The sequence below is a fragment of the Gadus morhua genome, chromosome 17 (genome assembly GCF_902167405.1).
Source record: "Gadus morhua chromosome 17, gadMor3.0, whole genome shotgun sequence".
Classification (NCBI taxonomy): domain Eukaryota; kingdom Metazoa; phylum Chordata; class Actinopteri; order Gadiformes; family Gadidae; genus Gadus; species Gadus morhua.
In genome coordinates this window covers 7,793,845-7,811,039 of record NC_044064.1, presented here as the reverse complement: position 1 = coordinate 7,811,039, position 17,195 = coordinate 7,793,845, and the positions used below count along the sequence as shown (strand labels likewise).

General features: G+C 48.2%; 2 protein-coding genes across 2 annotated transcripts; one reads left to right on the top strand and one right to left on the bottom strand.

The window, feature by feature from the left end:
* Nucleotides 1-3,106: 3,106 nt before the first annotated feature.
* Nucleotides 3,107-5,526, bottom strand: mrpl52 (mitochondrial ribosomal protein L52). Its single transcript, XM_030337487.1, has 5 exons — nt 5,418-5,526; nt 4,919-4,988; nt 4,603-4,670; nt 3,862-3,926; nt 3,107-3,562 (listed from the first exon to the last, which is right to left on the bottom strand). The coding sequence occupies exons 1-5, from the start codon at nt 5,449-5,451 to the stop codon at nt 3,416-3,418; spliced, it is 384 nt and encodes a 127-aa protein (XP_030193347.1). The 5' UTR covers nt 5,452-5,526; the 3' UTR covers nt 3,107-3,415.
* A 1,940-nt stretch (nt 5,527-7,466) lies between these two features.
* Nucleotides 7,467-17,126, top strand: ajuba (ajuba LIM protein). Its single transcript, XM_030338607.1, has 8 exons — nt 7,467-10,232; nt 13,267-13,368; nt 13,823-13,890; nt 14,121-14,183; nt 14,396-14,526; nt 15,009-15,060; nt 15,796-15,864; nt 16,476-17,126. The coding sequence occupies exons 1-8, from the start codon at nt 8,651-8,653 to the stop codon at nt 16,581-16,583; spliced, it is 2,175 nt and encodes a 724-aa protein (XP_030194467.1). The 5' UTR covers nt 7,467-8,650; the 3' UTR covers nt 16,584-17,126.
* The last annotated feature ends 69 nt before the right edge of the window (nt 17,127-17,195 follow it).

The window sequence follows — 17,195 nt, the reverse complement described above, 5'->3', positions numbered from 1 at the left end:
ATCATACTGATACCCTGATTTAATTTATATTAGTGTCAGGACATGTATTACAACTGTGTTTTGGAGCAAGTTTAGGTTGAATTGAAGTAAATCTGCTCCAGGCTTTCGTTAAAAAAGTGTACCGTTTTTTTTTACGGCTGATTATTAATTTCTATATTTTTGCTTCTCTCATCTGTTCATCCACTTTCCATTCTAGCCCACTCCCTCTCCCTCTCTCTCTCCCCCTCTTGCCTTCTCTCGCTCTCTTTCTTCAACTGCTGTCACCTGGTATTTCCATTTTGCAGGCGGCCTCTGCTTAAAGTATGCCAACTAATATATATTAATGTCGAATTTTCCATTTCCTTGATTCAGCCTTGTCGAATGTAGCAGGCGGCAAGGTAACACTCGGTAAATCGCACAAACATTAACATATTTTATATTTTGTTTCATCTATTACATTCTGTAAATTGCCAAACCATGGTCTCCCCATGGTCATACCATACATGCCAGGTTCTGGTTCTCTATGACACCCATCTCATAATACAGATGAGACATAATAACGGGGCGGCCGTTCTAGTGTTCCGCGCGCCCTCTCTTTCTTCCTGCCGGGATAATCCGGAGCCCACTCGGTCGTGCTGGATGGTGGAGAAACAAACTACCCTCGGCATCAGCACTTCTCCGTGGGCAGGAAGCGGCCGGGACAGCTGCTTGCAATTCAACCTCCACACCGTGTTTGGTTAACCTACGTTGTGGCCGCTTTGTACTGGAAGCTATAGGCAGCACTTTTCGTCCACTTGTGACTCTTTCTTTCCTTCCTTCCTTCCTTCCTTCCTTCGTACCTCTGGTGAGCTAGAGACGGGCGGGTGGTCAGTCAGTCAACGTGCTATCGTTGCTATAGTAACTCTTGAGCGCGCCGCACACCGAGGGAAGTGTACAGGTTCAAACGGGACTATTAAGCGAGCGAATGTGTCAACACTGCTTGTGCGGCACGCCGCTGACTCATGCGTCTCGCAAAACACATGAGTGCCACCTCTCTCTCTCTCTCTCTCTCTCTCTCTCTCTCTCTCTCTCTCTCTCTCTCTCTCTCTCTCTCTCTCTCTCTCTCTCTCTCTCTCTCTCTCTCTCTCTCTCTCTCTCTCTCTCTCTCTCTCTCTCTCTCTCTCTCTCTCTCTCTCTCTCTCTCTCAAAATCACCTAGCCCACCGACACCCAGGGCACAGGAAGTGGTTTTTGGGTGGTGGGGGTTGGGGTGTGAGGGTTGGGGGGGGGGGGACTGCTGAATCAGGAACCCCCTCGGTGGCCTCTGTTAGCCCGGGTCCCATCTGCCAGTAACCCTGGACACCCTTCACCACCATCGGTTTCGTGTGTGGCTTATGAGCAAAACTAAAGAGTCCTTGAATGATAACCCCCCCCCCCCCCCCATCATATCCCCACATCAGCCCCCTCAACCCCCCCCATCACCACATCAGCCCACCCCCTCCCCGATCACCACGTCAGCCCCCCCCCCCATCTCCTCCGGTCTTCTCTCTCTCCCTCACCCTCTCTGTCCTTGCATGCCGATCCTACCAGACACTGAGCTCAAGACTGACAATCTCGCATCGCCTTGTGCACATTGCACAATAATTAACATCTGGTTGTCGTCGTCCGTCCCCCCCTGACCCCCCACCCCCCACCCCACCCCTTTCCGGAAAATCATAACAACACGAGGGTGAGAGGGGAGGGAAGGACTGGGAGAAGCAGGCCGCTAGCGTCCGTATACCATTAGCGTTGCTTTGGGAACGGATCACTTCTCAGTTTGCACGAGTGTGTGTGTGTGTGTGTGTGTGTGTGTGTGTGTGTGTGTGTGTGTGTGTGTGTGTGTGTGTGTGTGTGTGTGTGTGTGTGTGTGTGTGTGTGTGTGCACACGCAAAGAAACTGAGACAGAGAGAGACAGAAGTACAGTAGAAGATTCACGAGGTATACGCAGCCAAAAAAGGAGACGGGAAGCTGGCTGATAAAATAGCATCACACTATGAATACACATTCAATGTGACAATGAGGTGGCGTCTCATCCTTTTGTGTCCGGGCGTGTCTCAGCAGCAGGGAAATCACCAGGCAAACAGACTTAGATCATGGCATGGCTTTGGACAACACTTGTTTTTACATTCTGAAAACACTTCTGTTAAAGTCCGGTCCGAGTCAGCTCATTTGGTCAGCTCAGACCCATGAAAGAATGTAAAAAGGAAAAAAAGAACAGAAAACCCCTTCCCATCGCCAGAGAAGAAGAATCTGCAACTCAGCTGCTATAACAGTCAGTAATTACAGTGGCGCTCTGCTGAAGTCTGCAAGATGGGAGAGGAGAGGGCCGCGCAGAGAGAGAGAGAGAGATGGAGAGGGAAACATGAGGAGGAATGGGGGGATAGAGTGGAGGAAGGAGGAAAAACACTGAAAGACGGAGAGAGAGAGAAAGAAACACAGCCTTACCTCACTTTGTAAATAGTCTGTGTCTATGTCAAAGTCACACAGAATTAATGCTGACTTCGCAAAGGCACAGCTGTGGAAATGTTGAAACTTGACTGGGTTCAAACCACAACTGTCAAGATAAAAAGATAGAAATTGAACTGTTTCACCTTTCATTTTGCAATTAATGTATGTTTAGAGATGCAATTGACTGATTCAACTTCAACCCAGAATGAACTCGTCCAACTTGCAAACAAACTTTAACTACCATAGAGTTAGCAGACTCCATATGTCCATATGCTTTATGCTTTTCGACTTCGATTTCTCTTCAGCAAGTGGAAGAGTTGCACATACCGTAATTTAAATTTTGTTTAAAGAAATGTAAATTTAATATTTTTAGCTCCCTTTGCAAATCACCTTTTTCAGTCTGTGTTTGATTTGCGTGGAGTTAGAAGACTTCCAAGGTGGGCATCATAAACTCCTCACACACATGGACCTCACTTAAACCTCAATCACTGCAACTTTATTTGCCCTCCCCTGCTTTTTCTTGGCCTGATACCAGGAAACTATTTTTTTCTGACCACAGTTGGAGACAAAATGGCAGCTCTCCTACCAGGGTTTAACTGGAGAAATGCTGCATTCTAGTGGAGGCTAGAGCCTAAGAAGAACATTGCAAGTTCAATGAGATCGTCGTTGAATGATCAATGTTTTTTATTGAGTGGAAAGTCCTGCTTACATTATATGCCACATATGCAAGATAAATCATTTTACAAAACTAGTGTAAAAGTGTTTCGGCCGTGATAACAAAACAAAAATGATGCAAATGCTTTCCAGGAAGACTCGTAATTTTAAAATGACCAGAACTAAAGTACTTAAAGAGATGTTTCATATCACCTGGTGTCCAGGCAGCCATTGAAAAACCAAGTTGAAAAAGAAAGAACATTCTACTGAAAAATAACACAAAAAAAACAGACATAGGGTTCTATAACTGAAGTGTTTTACGTTGACTTCTTTAGTAATAGTTGGCCCTTCGGTTTGAGTAGCAGGGACTTTTGGTGCGCCTCCATTCGCTTTGCGTCTTCCTTTTTCTGTTGCCATGCCTCCATCCCCTTATCTACCTCTCCGCTGAGCATCACCACGCGTCTCTGAGAGAAACAGAGGGGACACAGACCGGTCAAAACAGGGGTCCTATGCGGTGCGGTAAAAAAAACAGCCGCCGTTGTAGTAATAACAATGTTGAGCTAATTCTAATCATGGCAAGGCCTTGGCTCTGCTTTATGTCCAGTGTGAAGCAGTTTAAACTAATCTGGCGGGGGGGGGGGGGGGGGGGGGGGGGGGGCATTATCACAAATAATAATGCTAATGCAATGAACCATAATCAAAACAACAAAAACTACAATGTCGAAACAGACCAATGAAAGCAAAGAAACAGAAAGGTACTCACTGCTAAAGCCTCTCTTTCTTGCTTTCTCCTCAGCTGACCCTTGAGGAGAGGGGCGGGTCTTCCATCTGTGAACCATAACCTCTGTTAAAAACATGCCTGAGGTGTCGCCCAGCTAGCAGATGTCCTAACATGACACCTCGGTGAAAAGGATCTACGGGGTTTCGTAGAAGCACGGGGGAAGCTGCACTTTGGCGCCCTCTGGTGTATAAACGTCTGAGTGCACAAGACCAGACCAAAGCTGCGATCCAGCACTTTTACTTTTTACATGTAGTACTTACGGCGGCTAACCTTACAAAGTATGTACTGTTGCACACAGTATAGACATTCACACACGGACATACTATCTCCTGCTGCGTAGAGGATTATGTGCCAGAATAGGCGAAAGGCTTGCTGGCTTGCATACTGCGAAATCCGACATGATTTAATTCAACATCCTGGTATTTTTGGCATAATGCATTTTCCATTCTAGGACTTACTAAATATTTTTCGGACATACTAAATAGTATTGCAGTATGGGTATTGGAACGCAGGGAGAGTCTGAACATCCTACGGCAAGATGGCTTCACTCCCTACCTGGTTCGTATTCTGTATTCACTGTAAGTCACATTGGATAAAAGTGTTGGCAAGTTGTCACGAAGACATTGTAACACTTGTTTGGCGTCCCTCCTGGCCTATCATAGGCTACATTGACCCTCTGCATCAATCATCGTCCTTATGTGAATTAAAGTACATCATAGTTACCTGCATACGACCAATCAGGCAGGTCTGTCAAAGGACCATATTCTGTACCAGACGGAGCCAATCCATGTCTGTGAAGAACATAATTAGCGTAACATTAATTCCTTAATATTGGATATAAAAAACAGGATAGAAATAATTTGCGTGTCAAAACACAAATCTGTATTCATGCTGTAATCTGTATACAATTTATTCAACGTGATAATTCAATGCATGTATTCAATTACACAGTGCATCATGTGGACGTTTTACACAAGGATAGAAAAAAACGTGGTTAGTTGATTCAAAGTGATCAAAAACTCTATATACTAAAACTTACTCCGTTCTCCACTTCTTCCCCGCTTGGTTCGTAGATGTTGTACCGAAAGAACGCCTACAACATCTCAAAACTGGAAATAAGATCGTTAGGTCAATCTTGATCAAACAGTGGTTTAAATTGATTGTCCTTATTATCATTTGACGTTAAGTATCGGACCAAAAGCGGATATAGGTAGAAGATGCATTTACCACGACCCCCTGCATGAACTATACAAGATTGTCACAATAACACACAGTTGTGTTCAAGAAACGAGTCATATAAACGCAATATAAATTCAAAGTTTGAGAGATAGTAGCATGTTAGCGTTTGCAAATGACAGAAGAAGGTTAGCAGCAGGGACAGCTTTAGCGTTGCCGCAGTGTTACTTATGTGACGGGTGAATGTGTGAATACAACTAAAGGCAGACAGGGGTGAAGTAAACAAACTCAAACATTGAATGACATTGTATTCTCTGTTTCGATCATTAATAACCGCAAAATCGGTCGGTAACCTCTCTTACCTGAGCAGCACAACGTCTTGATGGGGGCCGCCATCTTGTTTGCACTATTTCGACTTTGCCACTAGATGGTGCCAACAACCTTGGTTTATCTGAGTACAGATCACAACATTGTGTTATTATCCTTTAATTATATGCTTAATGCTAACCTTAAGTGTAGGGTGCGTTTATTACCCGGTTTGGGGAAAGGTATACTGAATAAACTAGGGAACCGTTTGTCTACTTTGTCTTTTTCTATGAATCAGGGGCATTGACTTTGGATAAGGAGCATTCAATTATATCTTACGGTTGTAGAATTATGGAAACGCTGACATTTATATTTTACTTTATTTGAAATTTGGAAGTTTTAAAGACAAAAGGCAGACAATGGAGACAATAATTAAATAAAGTATAGTCCTAAGAGTTTAACAATGTCTGAAACTATGTAAGCTTAATCATTATACATGAATCCACTAATCATGTTTTTGTAATTTACAATAAATGCGAGTATTTTTTGTAGCATAGTAACCTGTTTCAGCATCAAAAGGCTGGTAACCTTGCATTTCACCCAGCATATAACATTGCATTTCGCCCAGAAAATGGATGTTCCCTTTAATTGTCTGACTCTTATTCCGTGGGGAAGATGTGTTTGTGCCTCTATGGTGTGTATATGTTCTTTCCTTGGATTATCGGTCAACTGTCAGGCCATGCTCTCTAAGCCTGTGGCTGCATATTTGATCACTCAGTGGTCAGGTACACTGTGACTTTTGTACTCTTCTTTTTAGGGCCTAATGGCATTCCTGTCTACTCTCTCGCACTCTTTCACTCTCCCTCCTCCCCCCCCCCCCCCCCCCTCTCTCTCACTCACGCAGGCGTCTGCACACACACACACACACACACACACACACACACACACACACACACACACACACACACACACACACACACACACACACACACACACACACACACACAGGTTTAAAGTGTAATTAATGTTTTCATCTACGCCGTTAATATGTCAACGTGTTGGCAGGGACACTGTGGAAACTGTGTTAAAACCATTTATGTGGCTTTTAAAAGTATTGTTTTTGTACAGCAGTGCTAACACTAAGCCCTGAAGAATTCCTATGTTAGCTTTTCAGACAAGTCCTCACTCGCAGTCAACGGGACAAACGCGCGTGTTTGGAAGGCAGGGACTCCAGTGAACCGCAAGGGCAATGAAAGGCTTCGGAGCCAAAGGAGGGGGCTTCAGGGCAGACAAAACGAGAAGACTGCCGAACAAGCCGGGAAAACAAGTTGCACTTTATATTGACCCACTTGGTCTCCGTTAACTGCCACAAAACGGCAGGAAACACGACTAACAAATGCCGACCAGTCTTGAAATAGCAGCGGAATGTTTACTTAGTATCGTCCTTGGAGAACGCATACACGCCAAAAAAAAATCACCAGCCAGACCACTCACGGATCTCCTTCCGCACATTCCACAGGCTGGTGGTACAATAAAGTAGTTCGATTGTCTAAACAGAAGTTAAAAAAATAACTTTCCAAATTAAATGTGTAGAATTTGCACATTTGGTTGTTTTAATCTTCAAAGATTGTGTTTATTTGCCGTTTTAATTCGAAAAATTTAGCAGAAGCCCAGCACTGTCTAAAACAACGCTGCTTAGGTTGAATTCAATGAAGGAATAGTTTTCGTGACTTCAGCCTAACTTAATCTCTTTTATGTATAATTTGTATTTTTATTGAGGTTTCGCTGGGTTATGTTACATTAACAGATGAAGGTGGATATCCCATTCATTTGCATACGCTAATCGTACCCGCGGCGAACGCATTGGTTTAGCAATGCCGCTCCGGAATAACACATTATATTTATTGTGTCTGGCTGTATCCCGTGCAAACGTCTCTGTGGAGCCGCCGTCCGCACTCGACTATGGCTTTTCGCCACAGGGTGGAGTGGGCATCCACCGGGAAAGTCGAGCTCGTGAATGACGAAATAAATGGCTGGTGGAAAGGTGTCCCGGCCCGGAGGAGGAGGGTGGGGGGGGGACCGAGCAACCGCTGACTGATAAAGGGAAAGAGGGGGGAGGTAAGTAATTTAGGGGGAAGAAAGAAACAAAGTCACTGAACGTGCAAGGCGCTCCTGGAAGGATTTTGTGTTTTTGAATGTAATCTCCTGCGACTCGTTTTTTTTCGCCCCCGCACACTGGTGGATCAGATGTAACTCTTGTGCGGACTCCCTCTAACTCCACTATCAGACAAAAACAACTTTCCTGCTTATTTGTTCCGATTCAAGACGGGCTTCTTTTGAAAACGCCAGTGAAAGAAGCCGAAGGACGGATGTGTCCAGCGACGTATGTTATCACAACCTTCCGACGCGTTTGTACTTTTTTAATATCTCCTCCACAAACGAATAGCTAAATTCTTGGTGTTTTTTTTTAAAGCGTGGACACAAAGACATTTCTCTATTTAGTTCATTAGACTAAACGAGAAGTAACGCGTTCTCCCCAGGCTTCCCCTACACACTTGTGCTGGAGGAAAAAGAACCGAGCGATACCTAACTTAGACATCATATATACTTATATCTTAACAAAGAAGGTATAAACTTAACCCCGAGGCAAAACATCGGACGTTAAAAACTGCCTTTGCATATCTACATCGTCGATGTATTAACTTGAGTGCCTCTGACCGCTATCCGCATCGAGACTGTTATGATATGGTAACAGAGGATGCAGGTGTGGGCGCATAACCTATCTTCAACCGCAATAGCGCATATTACGTGGCTTTAGTCGTTATTTAACTTCTTTAATTATTATTTTCTGTTTTCTCATTTTCTTTCTTTATTTCTCCGTTGACTTCGACTCGGGCCACTCGTGTAAGTCCGATGGATTCTTCCTCACCCATGCCTACTGATGTCTGTAGGTTTTCCGCTGGATGAGTGACAATGTTTCAACCCTGAGATGTCGTAAACGTTTTTTATTTATCTTGTCGTATTTATTGTGTACATAGCCAAGGGCACTGTAGGTCTTAATCGTTTAAACGCTGAGGCCTATGTGACAGGCAAGGCACCCTCGATTGTTGCCTTTTCAACCGCTGTACTGAAGACCGTTGTGGGGACTTACTTGAACGTAACTCGTCTACTGTACCTGCTGGCTTGTATTTATTAAGTACCTCTGTTGGTTTCCCTTTAAGTGTAGCTCTAAACGAAGCCAGTAGTGAAACGTTGGTTAAAGCAGGGCATTTGAAAAACGGACTTGATCATGGATCGACCCATCAGCAAGCTATTGGAAAAGTTAAAACTAACGGACTCGGGCAGTGCAAAATTCAACAGCTCCAAGAAAAAAAACGACCAAGCGAACAACTCCAACAACAGCAATGCCAACGTTGGCACGACGGTGGCCAGCGGCGGTCTGCCACCTGCCCCCGGCTCTGTCGGTGCCCCCGCCTCCCGGGCCGGCCAGCTCCCCCTCCCCGTCGCGGCTGACGTCTGCATCAAAGGAGCCCCAGGAGTAGGAGGAGGAGCGCCCTCCGCCCAGCTCCTCTCGCCAGCGCCGCCCGCCCCCTCCTCCAAGGTGGCGAGCGGACCCCCGGAGGCGGAGCAGCAGCCCCCCAACCTGGCGCCCATGCGCCACCGCTCCCCCCAGCAGCGCAACTCCTGCTACCTGCGCCGCGAGTCGGGCCTGGGCCCCGAGTTGGACCCCATCATGGGGGGGCCCCCGAACGGCTCCAAGGCCTCGCTCAGCCAGCGGCGCTACTCCCTGGAGCTCCAGCAGATGGTGAAGAGGCAGCAGCTCCACCCCCCGCCGCCGCCGCCCCTCTCCGCCCCGCCGCCCTACCCCTACGGATCGGGCCCCCGGCCGGGCGGCGGGGGGGGGGGCCCCGGAGGCGGGGAGCTGGGCTACCTGTCGGAGCCGGAGAGGCACAAGCGTCTGTCCCTGCAGGAGGCGCTGTTCTACAAGCGGCTGAGCACGGGCGGCGAGCTGTGGGAGTCCCCCCGGCCCGCCTCCCTGTCCCACCCGCCCTACCGGCACGCCGACCTGCCCGGCGGGGGCATGGGGGGCATGTTCTGCCAGCCCGGACCCCCGCTGAGCCCGCGCTCGTCCTTCAGCCTGCAGGAGTCGGTGCTGGTCAGCCCGCGGTCCAGCTTCGCCTCCAGCACGGCCAGCGGCGGTGGGGGGGGCGGCGGCGGCGGCGGCGGGGGGGGGGGCAGCCCCATGGGCAGCCGCTGCTCCAGCAACCGCACCTCGGGCATCAGCCTGGGCTACGACTCGCGCTACTCGGCGTCCGGGGGCGCCCTGGCGCCGCAGCAGGGGCAGCCCTTCCTCCAGGGGGGGGGCCCCCCCGGGTACGGGGGCCAGGGGGGCCGCGGCGGCTACGGCGGCGGGCCCTCGGTGGAGGCCTGGACCCACTACCTGGAGACGGGCCGCGAGCCGGGCCCCCACGACGGCCGGCACTCGTACCCGCCGGCGGTGGGCAGCCCCGCGGCCGCCTGCTACCAGGCGGGGCCCGAGTGGTGGGGGGAGCACTGGGGGGCCGGCGGCAGGGCGGAGGAGGCGGGGCCGGCGCCCGGGGAGAGGGCCCGCTACTCGGACCTGCCGGGCACGCGCTACCAGGAGGAGCTGACGCGGCTGCTGCTCCGGGACGCGGCGCTGGAGGGGGAGGGGCTGCTGGGCGGCCTGAGGCTGAAGGAGCCGCCGCCAGCGCAGACCATCAAGGCGCTGTCCAAGCCCACCGCCACCACGCTCACCGCCGCCACCGCCGGGGGCCCGGGCCGGCCCCAGGAGGAGCCCGCCTGCAGCGCCGCGGGGCGGGAGCCCTCCGAGAACCGCCAGGAGTACTTCGGTGAGATCATCCCCCCCCTCCAACCTCCCCCCCTTCGTCTTCTTTCTCTTCGTTTTCTTCTTCATCTTCAGCTTCATCTCCATCTTTTTCTTCTTCTTCTTCTTCTTCTTCTTCTTCTTCTTCTTCTTCTTCTTCTTCTTCTTCTTCTTCTTCTTCTTCCCCCTCCTCTTCCTCTTCTTCTTCTTCCCCCTCCCCTTCCTCTTCTTCCTCCTCTTCTTCTTCCTCTTCCTCGTCCTCTTCTTCCTCGTCCTCTTCTTCTTCCTCTTCCTCTTCTTATTCTTCCTCTTTTTCTTCTTCTTCTCCCCTTCTTCCTCTTCTTCTTCTTCCTCTTCTTCCTCTTCTTCTTCTCCCCTTCTTCCTCTTCTCCCTCCTCCTCTTCTTCTTCCTCCTCCTCTTCTTCTTCCTCCTCTTCTTCCTCTTCTTCTTCTTCCTCCTCCTCCTCCTCTTCTTCTTCTTCCTCCTCTTTTCAGTTCCAGTCCTTCCCTGTGTGTGCATGGTTCCTCCCCCCTGCCTGTTTTTAGATCATGACGTCCATTCGGGGTCCAGCCTGCCAACCACAGGTCTGGCTGGACTCAGAGACGTTGGGGCCGTACAGTAGTGGAACACTGCTCTCCAATTAGGGGGGGGGGGGGGGGGGCCCGACCAGGCCTGACTCAGCCCGGCCGCGGGCTCCATGGACCGGAGAGGCGTGACTTTCACTGCCCTGGGACCAGCGGTGTCGCATACCGTGACAGAATAGAAAAGGGAATCAAACGGAGCAATCAGGAAGACTGATCACCAAATGGTCTTGGATGTATGTCAAGAGTGTTAGGTTAAGGGACGTGTTTGGGGGGCCCTAAATTCCTTTGTCTTTCCTGACAATTTGGGTTGATATGAACCCAACAAGCCATTGCTGAAACATACCGCTGTGCACTTTGTCTCGGCACAACGCTTCACTTCACCTCCAACCTGTCATTAGGGCCGTATCCTGCGCGCCTGACCTCGGATACCCCAAATGAAAGGCTTTGGGAGGGATACGTTGGCACGGGAGGGAGCGCTGGATGGAGGGGCAGAGTGATAGTTAGAGGCATCAAGCGGCTGGATGGATGCACGGGGCCTGCTGAGACTCGCACACGAGAGAGAGAGGGAGGGAGGGAGGGAGGGAGGGAGGGAGAGAGAGAGAGAGAGAGAGAGAGAGAGAGAGAGAGAGAGAGAAAGCTTGGGGAACCCGATAAAAGGATTGCAAATAGAAAATAAATAAGGGAAAATAGTTTTCCATGAAAGAACTTTAAAATGATTGGCTCACCGACTTTAGCGTTATTCATACAAACCACACACTGAGGCATACCTCAAAATGACACACACACATACACACACACACACACACACACACACACACACACACACACACACACACACACACACACTGTGTGCCTACCAGTGTGGGGCATGAGGCAAAGCCACAGTGGGACGCCCAAATGACATGTTCCACATAAACACAGGTCTGAGCACCAGAGCAAGTGACTCATTTAGATTAGAGTGTGTGTCTGTGTGTGTTTTAGTGTGTCTGTGTGTGTGTGTGTGGGAGAATTGTTTTTCTAGGGCAGGGTGTGTTTGTACGTTTCCCAGTGACTTCAGACCACAGTAATGTGCATAATGTGTATACAGTAATGTGTATACTGGTGTGTCGTGTGTGTGTATGTGTGTGTGTCGTGTGTGCTTGCGTGGTTAGCGCTAACCTGTGGCTGTGTGGACGGGGGCGGCGCTCCCTGGCTCGCGAGCGTGTTTCGTCTGCCCAGGTATGCGTGGCCCGAGGGGGTTGGTGCTCGGCGCTCATGCGTCGCCCGGCCCTGAGAAGGGGCCCCCAGGCAGGCAGCGCTGTCTGGGCGAGACCCGGGGCCTCGCGCCCGCCACATCAAACACCCCTGTTTTAAAAAGGAGGAAAACAACACCGCTGGAAACCCGGTGTGCACAAGTCGACGGAATAATAGACGAATAAGGATTTATTTATTTATTATTTATTTGTAGAAATGTGTTTCATTAAGTTATTGAGCATGGACTTGACAGTGTGACGATTGTTATGGCTGTTTTGTACATTTTTTTTTTACTTTTTTTAAATTATTTTATTATAAGTATTTTGTGTGTGAAAGAAGGCATCTATTAAGTCAGGAGTCAACGACATGGGGTTTAAATCTGGAGATAATCGAGGGAACGGTTTTCCTCATCCCAAACCGCTCCCGGTGCCTCTAGGTCTCCTCGCTCCAGCAGCCCCTCCGTGAGCCCTCCTGTAGACTCACACTCTTCTTCGTCCCGTCCCGCCCACGGCGGCAGTCCGCACAATGGACGATGAGTCGCACACTTAAAAAAAGAAAAGAATACGGGTTCAAAATTTTAAACCATCATTCTAACACAAAGGCATTACTTTCATGACAAGACCAATTGCCTCAAGATGAAATACAAGATGAAAAGGCGAGAAGACGAAGATATCTCTCTGACAAACAATTAAGCTTTGATGTTAATAACCCACATCAAACAAACTGTAACCCCCCCCCCCCCCCCCCCCCCCACTATGATCAAAGAGTTAGGACTGACATCAGTTTTAGCGGGGTAAGAAACGACTAAATAGAACCATTCAGCAAACGTTCAATTAAACTTGTTAATAGTATTCCTTTTGAAATAAAGCAAAACATCTCCCGCCGTCTAATAACAAGTGAACCCGGGGGGAATGTCACGGTGACTGGTGAGACTTGGGTAAACAGATCCTTTCTGCGTTAGTGACCAGGTTTTCAGACGGGTGTGAAAATCCCCTTGGTGGTGCGAATGGGAGGATTTACAAGTTGTTGACACTGCATGTGTGTGTGTGTGTGTGTGTGTGTGTGTGTGTGTGTGTGTGTGTGTGTGTGTGTGTGTGTGTGGCGGTGGATTTTCAGACACGCATCACCCAGGAATGCCTTGTTAAACGACGCGCTAAGAAGGAGGAAAAGAGATAAAGGGTCGCCATGCTAAAACCTGTTGTTTGTTTGTTTGTTTGTGTTTGTGTTGCTGTTGACTCCAGGAACCTGCGTGAAGTGTGGGAAGGGGGTCTACGGGGCCGACAACGCCTGCCAGGCCCTGGACCACCTCTACCACACACGCTGCTTCATCTGCGTCTCCTGTGGTGAGTGTGTGTGTGTGTGTGGGTGTGTGTATGTGTGTGGGGGGGGGGGGGGGGGGGGGGGGTTGGTTAAAAACGCCTGAGCTAGCGTGAATGAGCGATAGCATTTAGTGTTTTGTTTTGTTTGCTTCTGTGCTGATAGTCGGCCGTGAAGAGTCACACGAGTCTTCTTCAGGGTCAGAGGAATGTCGTTGGTTAGATTATTTCCTCTTGTTTCTCTTTCTGCCCTCAACTGCTATGTCTCTTAGAACTGGAGTCCTTATACTATAAGTACATATCTCTCATATATAAACGTTCAACAAGTGTTAAATGGTAGTCCCTGTAATAGGTTCGGACCTGCAGAGTCCTACATGTCTCTCATGCTCTCTCTCTCTCTCTCTCTCTCTCTCTCTCTCTCTCTCTCTCTCTCTCTCCCCCCTCTCTCTCTCTCTCTCTCTCTCTCTCTCTCTCTCTATAGGACGCACCCTGAGGAACAAGGACTTCTACAATGTCAACGGCTCTGTGTATTGTAAAGAGGATTACATGGTAAGAAACCAAGATAAAAAATGATCGTATCTGGGTCTCACACAAACACAAACTCACACACACACACACACACACACACACACACACACACACACACACACACACACACACACACACACACACACACACACACACACACACACGTGAGACAACCAGCCCTATGATCAGGTGCAGTACAAATGGAGCTTTATGACGGTCATTGTGTGGTAATTGTACGACTTTCATCTCAGTTTTCAGGATTCCAGGCTGCCGCTGAAAAGTGCAGTGTGTGCGGACACCTTATTCTGGAACAGGTTAGTGTGTATGATTGTGCATGCAAGCGTTAGCCCGGCCTATCTGTTTGCGTGCCTCGCTGTAAACATGGCCGGTCTGTTAGCTTGGCCTCAGCCTGTCTGCTGGTTAACCCTCTCTGCGTAACCTGTCTGTTAACATGTCTGTGTGTGTTAGCTTGGCACGTCTGTATGGTAGTCAATGGCTTCACAAGTGTGTGTCGGCGTGTCACCAGATCCTGCAGGCGCTGGGCAACTCGTACCATCCGGGCTGCTTCCGCTGCGTGGTGTGCTCCAAGGCGCTGGACGGGGTCCCCTTCACCGTGGACCAGCACAGCAATGTCTACTGCGTCCTGGACTACAACAAGTGAGAAGCACCCGTCCACACGGGCTGCCCCGGAACAGCCTTTAGCCTCCATGTTTGAAACGCTAACCACACATGAGTACATATTTATGTACCACAGACCATGTAATTTTAACCTTTGGGTACGGTTGATTGAATATGATTTCTTTGTTAAAATACATACTGGTCTGGCAACAAGCCTTTTGCATGTTAAAATAAGATCTTCATCATATAAATGCATGCCACCTGACAGATTTAGGGCTTTGTGATTTTTGTTAATAGATTTTGTACAATATTTCTTGAATTCCAATTCCAAAGACTGAATCACAGCGTGACGTTGATAAAGATGATAAACCGTGTTGACCTAGCCAAGAACCAGTGCGAAGATTCCGACGGGGCCATTGATGTGTGTCAGGATTAGTTCTGGGCAGGTCGCTTTGTGTGTCAGTGTTGAGTAAATAACAGATTATGTCATTATTCTAACATTCCTTTGGGTTTCCCTGCAGAACATTTGCTCCAAAGTGCGCCGCCTGTTTACAACCCATTCTACCTACTGAGGTATGTTCATGGAACCACTGGTGTTAAACATTAACTCGGTTATTAATGTTGAACTTTCCCTAACGACGATGTAAGGAGGTTGCACCACAGTGTGTTTGTAAAACCAAACTGTCACTTTGCTAAACTCACTAGTCAGTCTTCGAACTCTTGGCCTCCCGTAGAGGTTCAGGCCAATCTTAGAGGTTTAGTTGCTAAAACTCTGTTGAAATGATAATATAAACCTTCCTTGCGGAACCTATTAAAAGGCTTCAGGGCGGAACTAAATATTGGGGTGGTGACTTACAGAAGTAATTTTGCTTGTTAACGCTGATATCAAGTCTTTCTTGTTCTGGCTTAAGAATATTTCAACTAAGTTGCTTGGAATTATTATATTATGATTATTTCACAAATCTTCGGGACTGAGCACAAAGAAACTTTTAAATAAAGTGTTGTTGCTCGGGACATTCAAGGCCATTGCAGTAGCTTATGTCTTGTGTATGGGTCATCTTCAATTTAAAAAGCTCTCTGTGTTAAAGAATGAGTTTTATTCTCTATGGAGGTTAATGGGGGAGAACGTCATTTCCTATCAAATGTAAGGGTCAGTAATCAGCTGTTTAACAAACTAACGGCGAGATCTCAGATCGTCTGGTATCAGGAGATTTCCACTTTGCACTCAATGCACTATTAACTATCACTCTGCCAGTCTGAAGATTGACTGAATGTGACTCGATGTGTCGTTTGTGTGTTTCTTTCCAGGACAGCGAGGAGATCCTCAGAGTGGTCTCAATGAACAAAGACTATCACTTTGAGTGCTACCACTGCGAGGTCAGTACACGCTCACACGCGCATTAGCACACGCACACACCTGAGACCTATGAGACTCTTTCCAATACCTGGAAAGAGTACATGCATTTTCATGTAAATTTCATTTTTCAGATGAAGTGGTTTCATGTGTCATTTAGGAGCAGGTAGGGATTAGGCCGTCTCTCTCAAGGATGAGAGAGACGTTGGTTGAGGTTCAACCCAGAATCCATCCTTAAAAACCAGTCTGTTCTGCCCATATAGTGGCATCTCTCGGTTAAGAGCAGAAAAGGGAATCGTCCCTTCTACCATAAACCCCACGTCTTGTCTGAAACCCGTCCGAACCTTTACAGGAGCATATTCATATGTGCTCCGATCGTGTTGACGCGTCAACCGATCCCCACTGTTCAAACAGAGCTCAAGAATTCAGCTAAACCGTTAACGCGTGCTTAAAGCGGCTGGGGAGTGTCGGCAAAAGTTGTGTGCTTTTGCAATGACGAAGCAAGCTCAGCGCATTCCATTCAAATTTCCTGTCCTGTAGCCGGATAACGGCTAACGCTAGCCAACGCCTGCTTCCCTACTGTCGACGTTCCCTCCTCTTATCTCCCTCTCTCTCTCTCTCTCTCTCTTTCCAGGAGTGTAGGAAGCAGCTCTCCGATAAGCCGGGCTCCCAGTGCTTCCCGTTGGATTCCCATCTCCTCTGCCACTCTTGTCACATGACCCGAGCGTGCGCCACACATTAACGCCCCCCCTCCCTCAACGACATACGGGAGTAATCCCGTGCAACGTTCTGTACATAACATTCCATTAATATTATCAACAGCCTGGTCCTATCCCGTCTCTCTTGCTGGGACACATTTCAACTCATTGGGTTGTAAATATATATATTTTATACTGTTGAGGAACACGATACCCACCCATGCCACCATCATGGGAGTGGACGACGGTCTCGCAGACCCGTTTTATCACATGTAACTCCTGCTGTATTATGTTTGGTTGCATTACTGTTCTATAGTTATATGGGGGGGAGGGGGGGGGGGCAGAGGGGAAAACTACTGCTTTCTTTTTTTATTTTATTTTTTACCTCTTCCACCCTCCCTTGGGACTATGGTTTGCTGTAGAAGAACAATGGCTATTTGCGTAACAGTTTGTTTTGTATATTTAATATTATGGTTAGCAAACAATTTGCACTTAAAAAAAAATGTACGTTTACTGTAAGAGATGTCAAGTGAATCTGTACAAATTGAAAACATTCCTGTTGTCTGTAATAAATTGTTCAAATCAAACCCTGTGTGAGTGACCATGGCGATGGGTCACCCTGTGATCAAGAGATGGCAGTCTTTATGGAAGAAAGA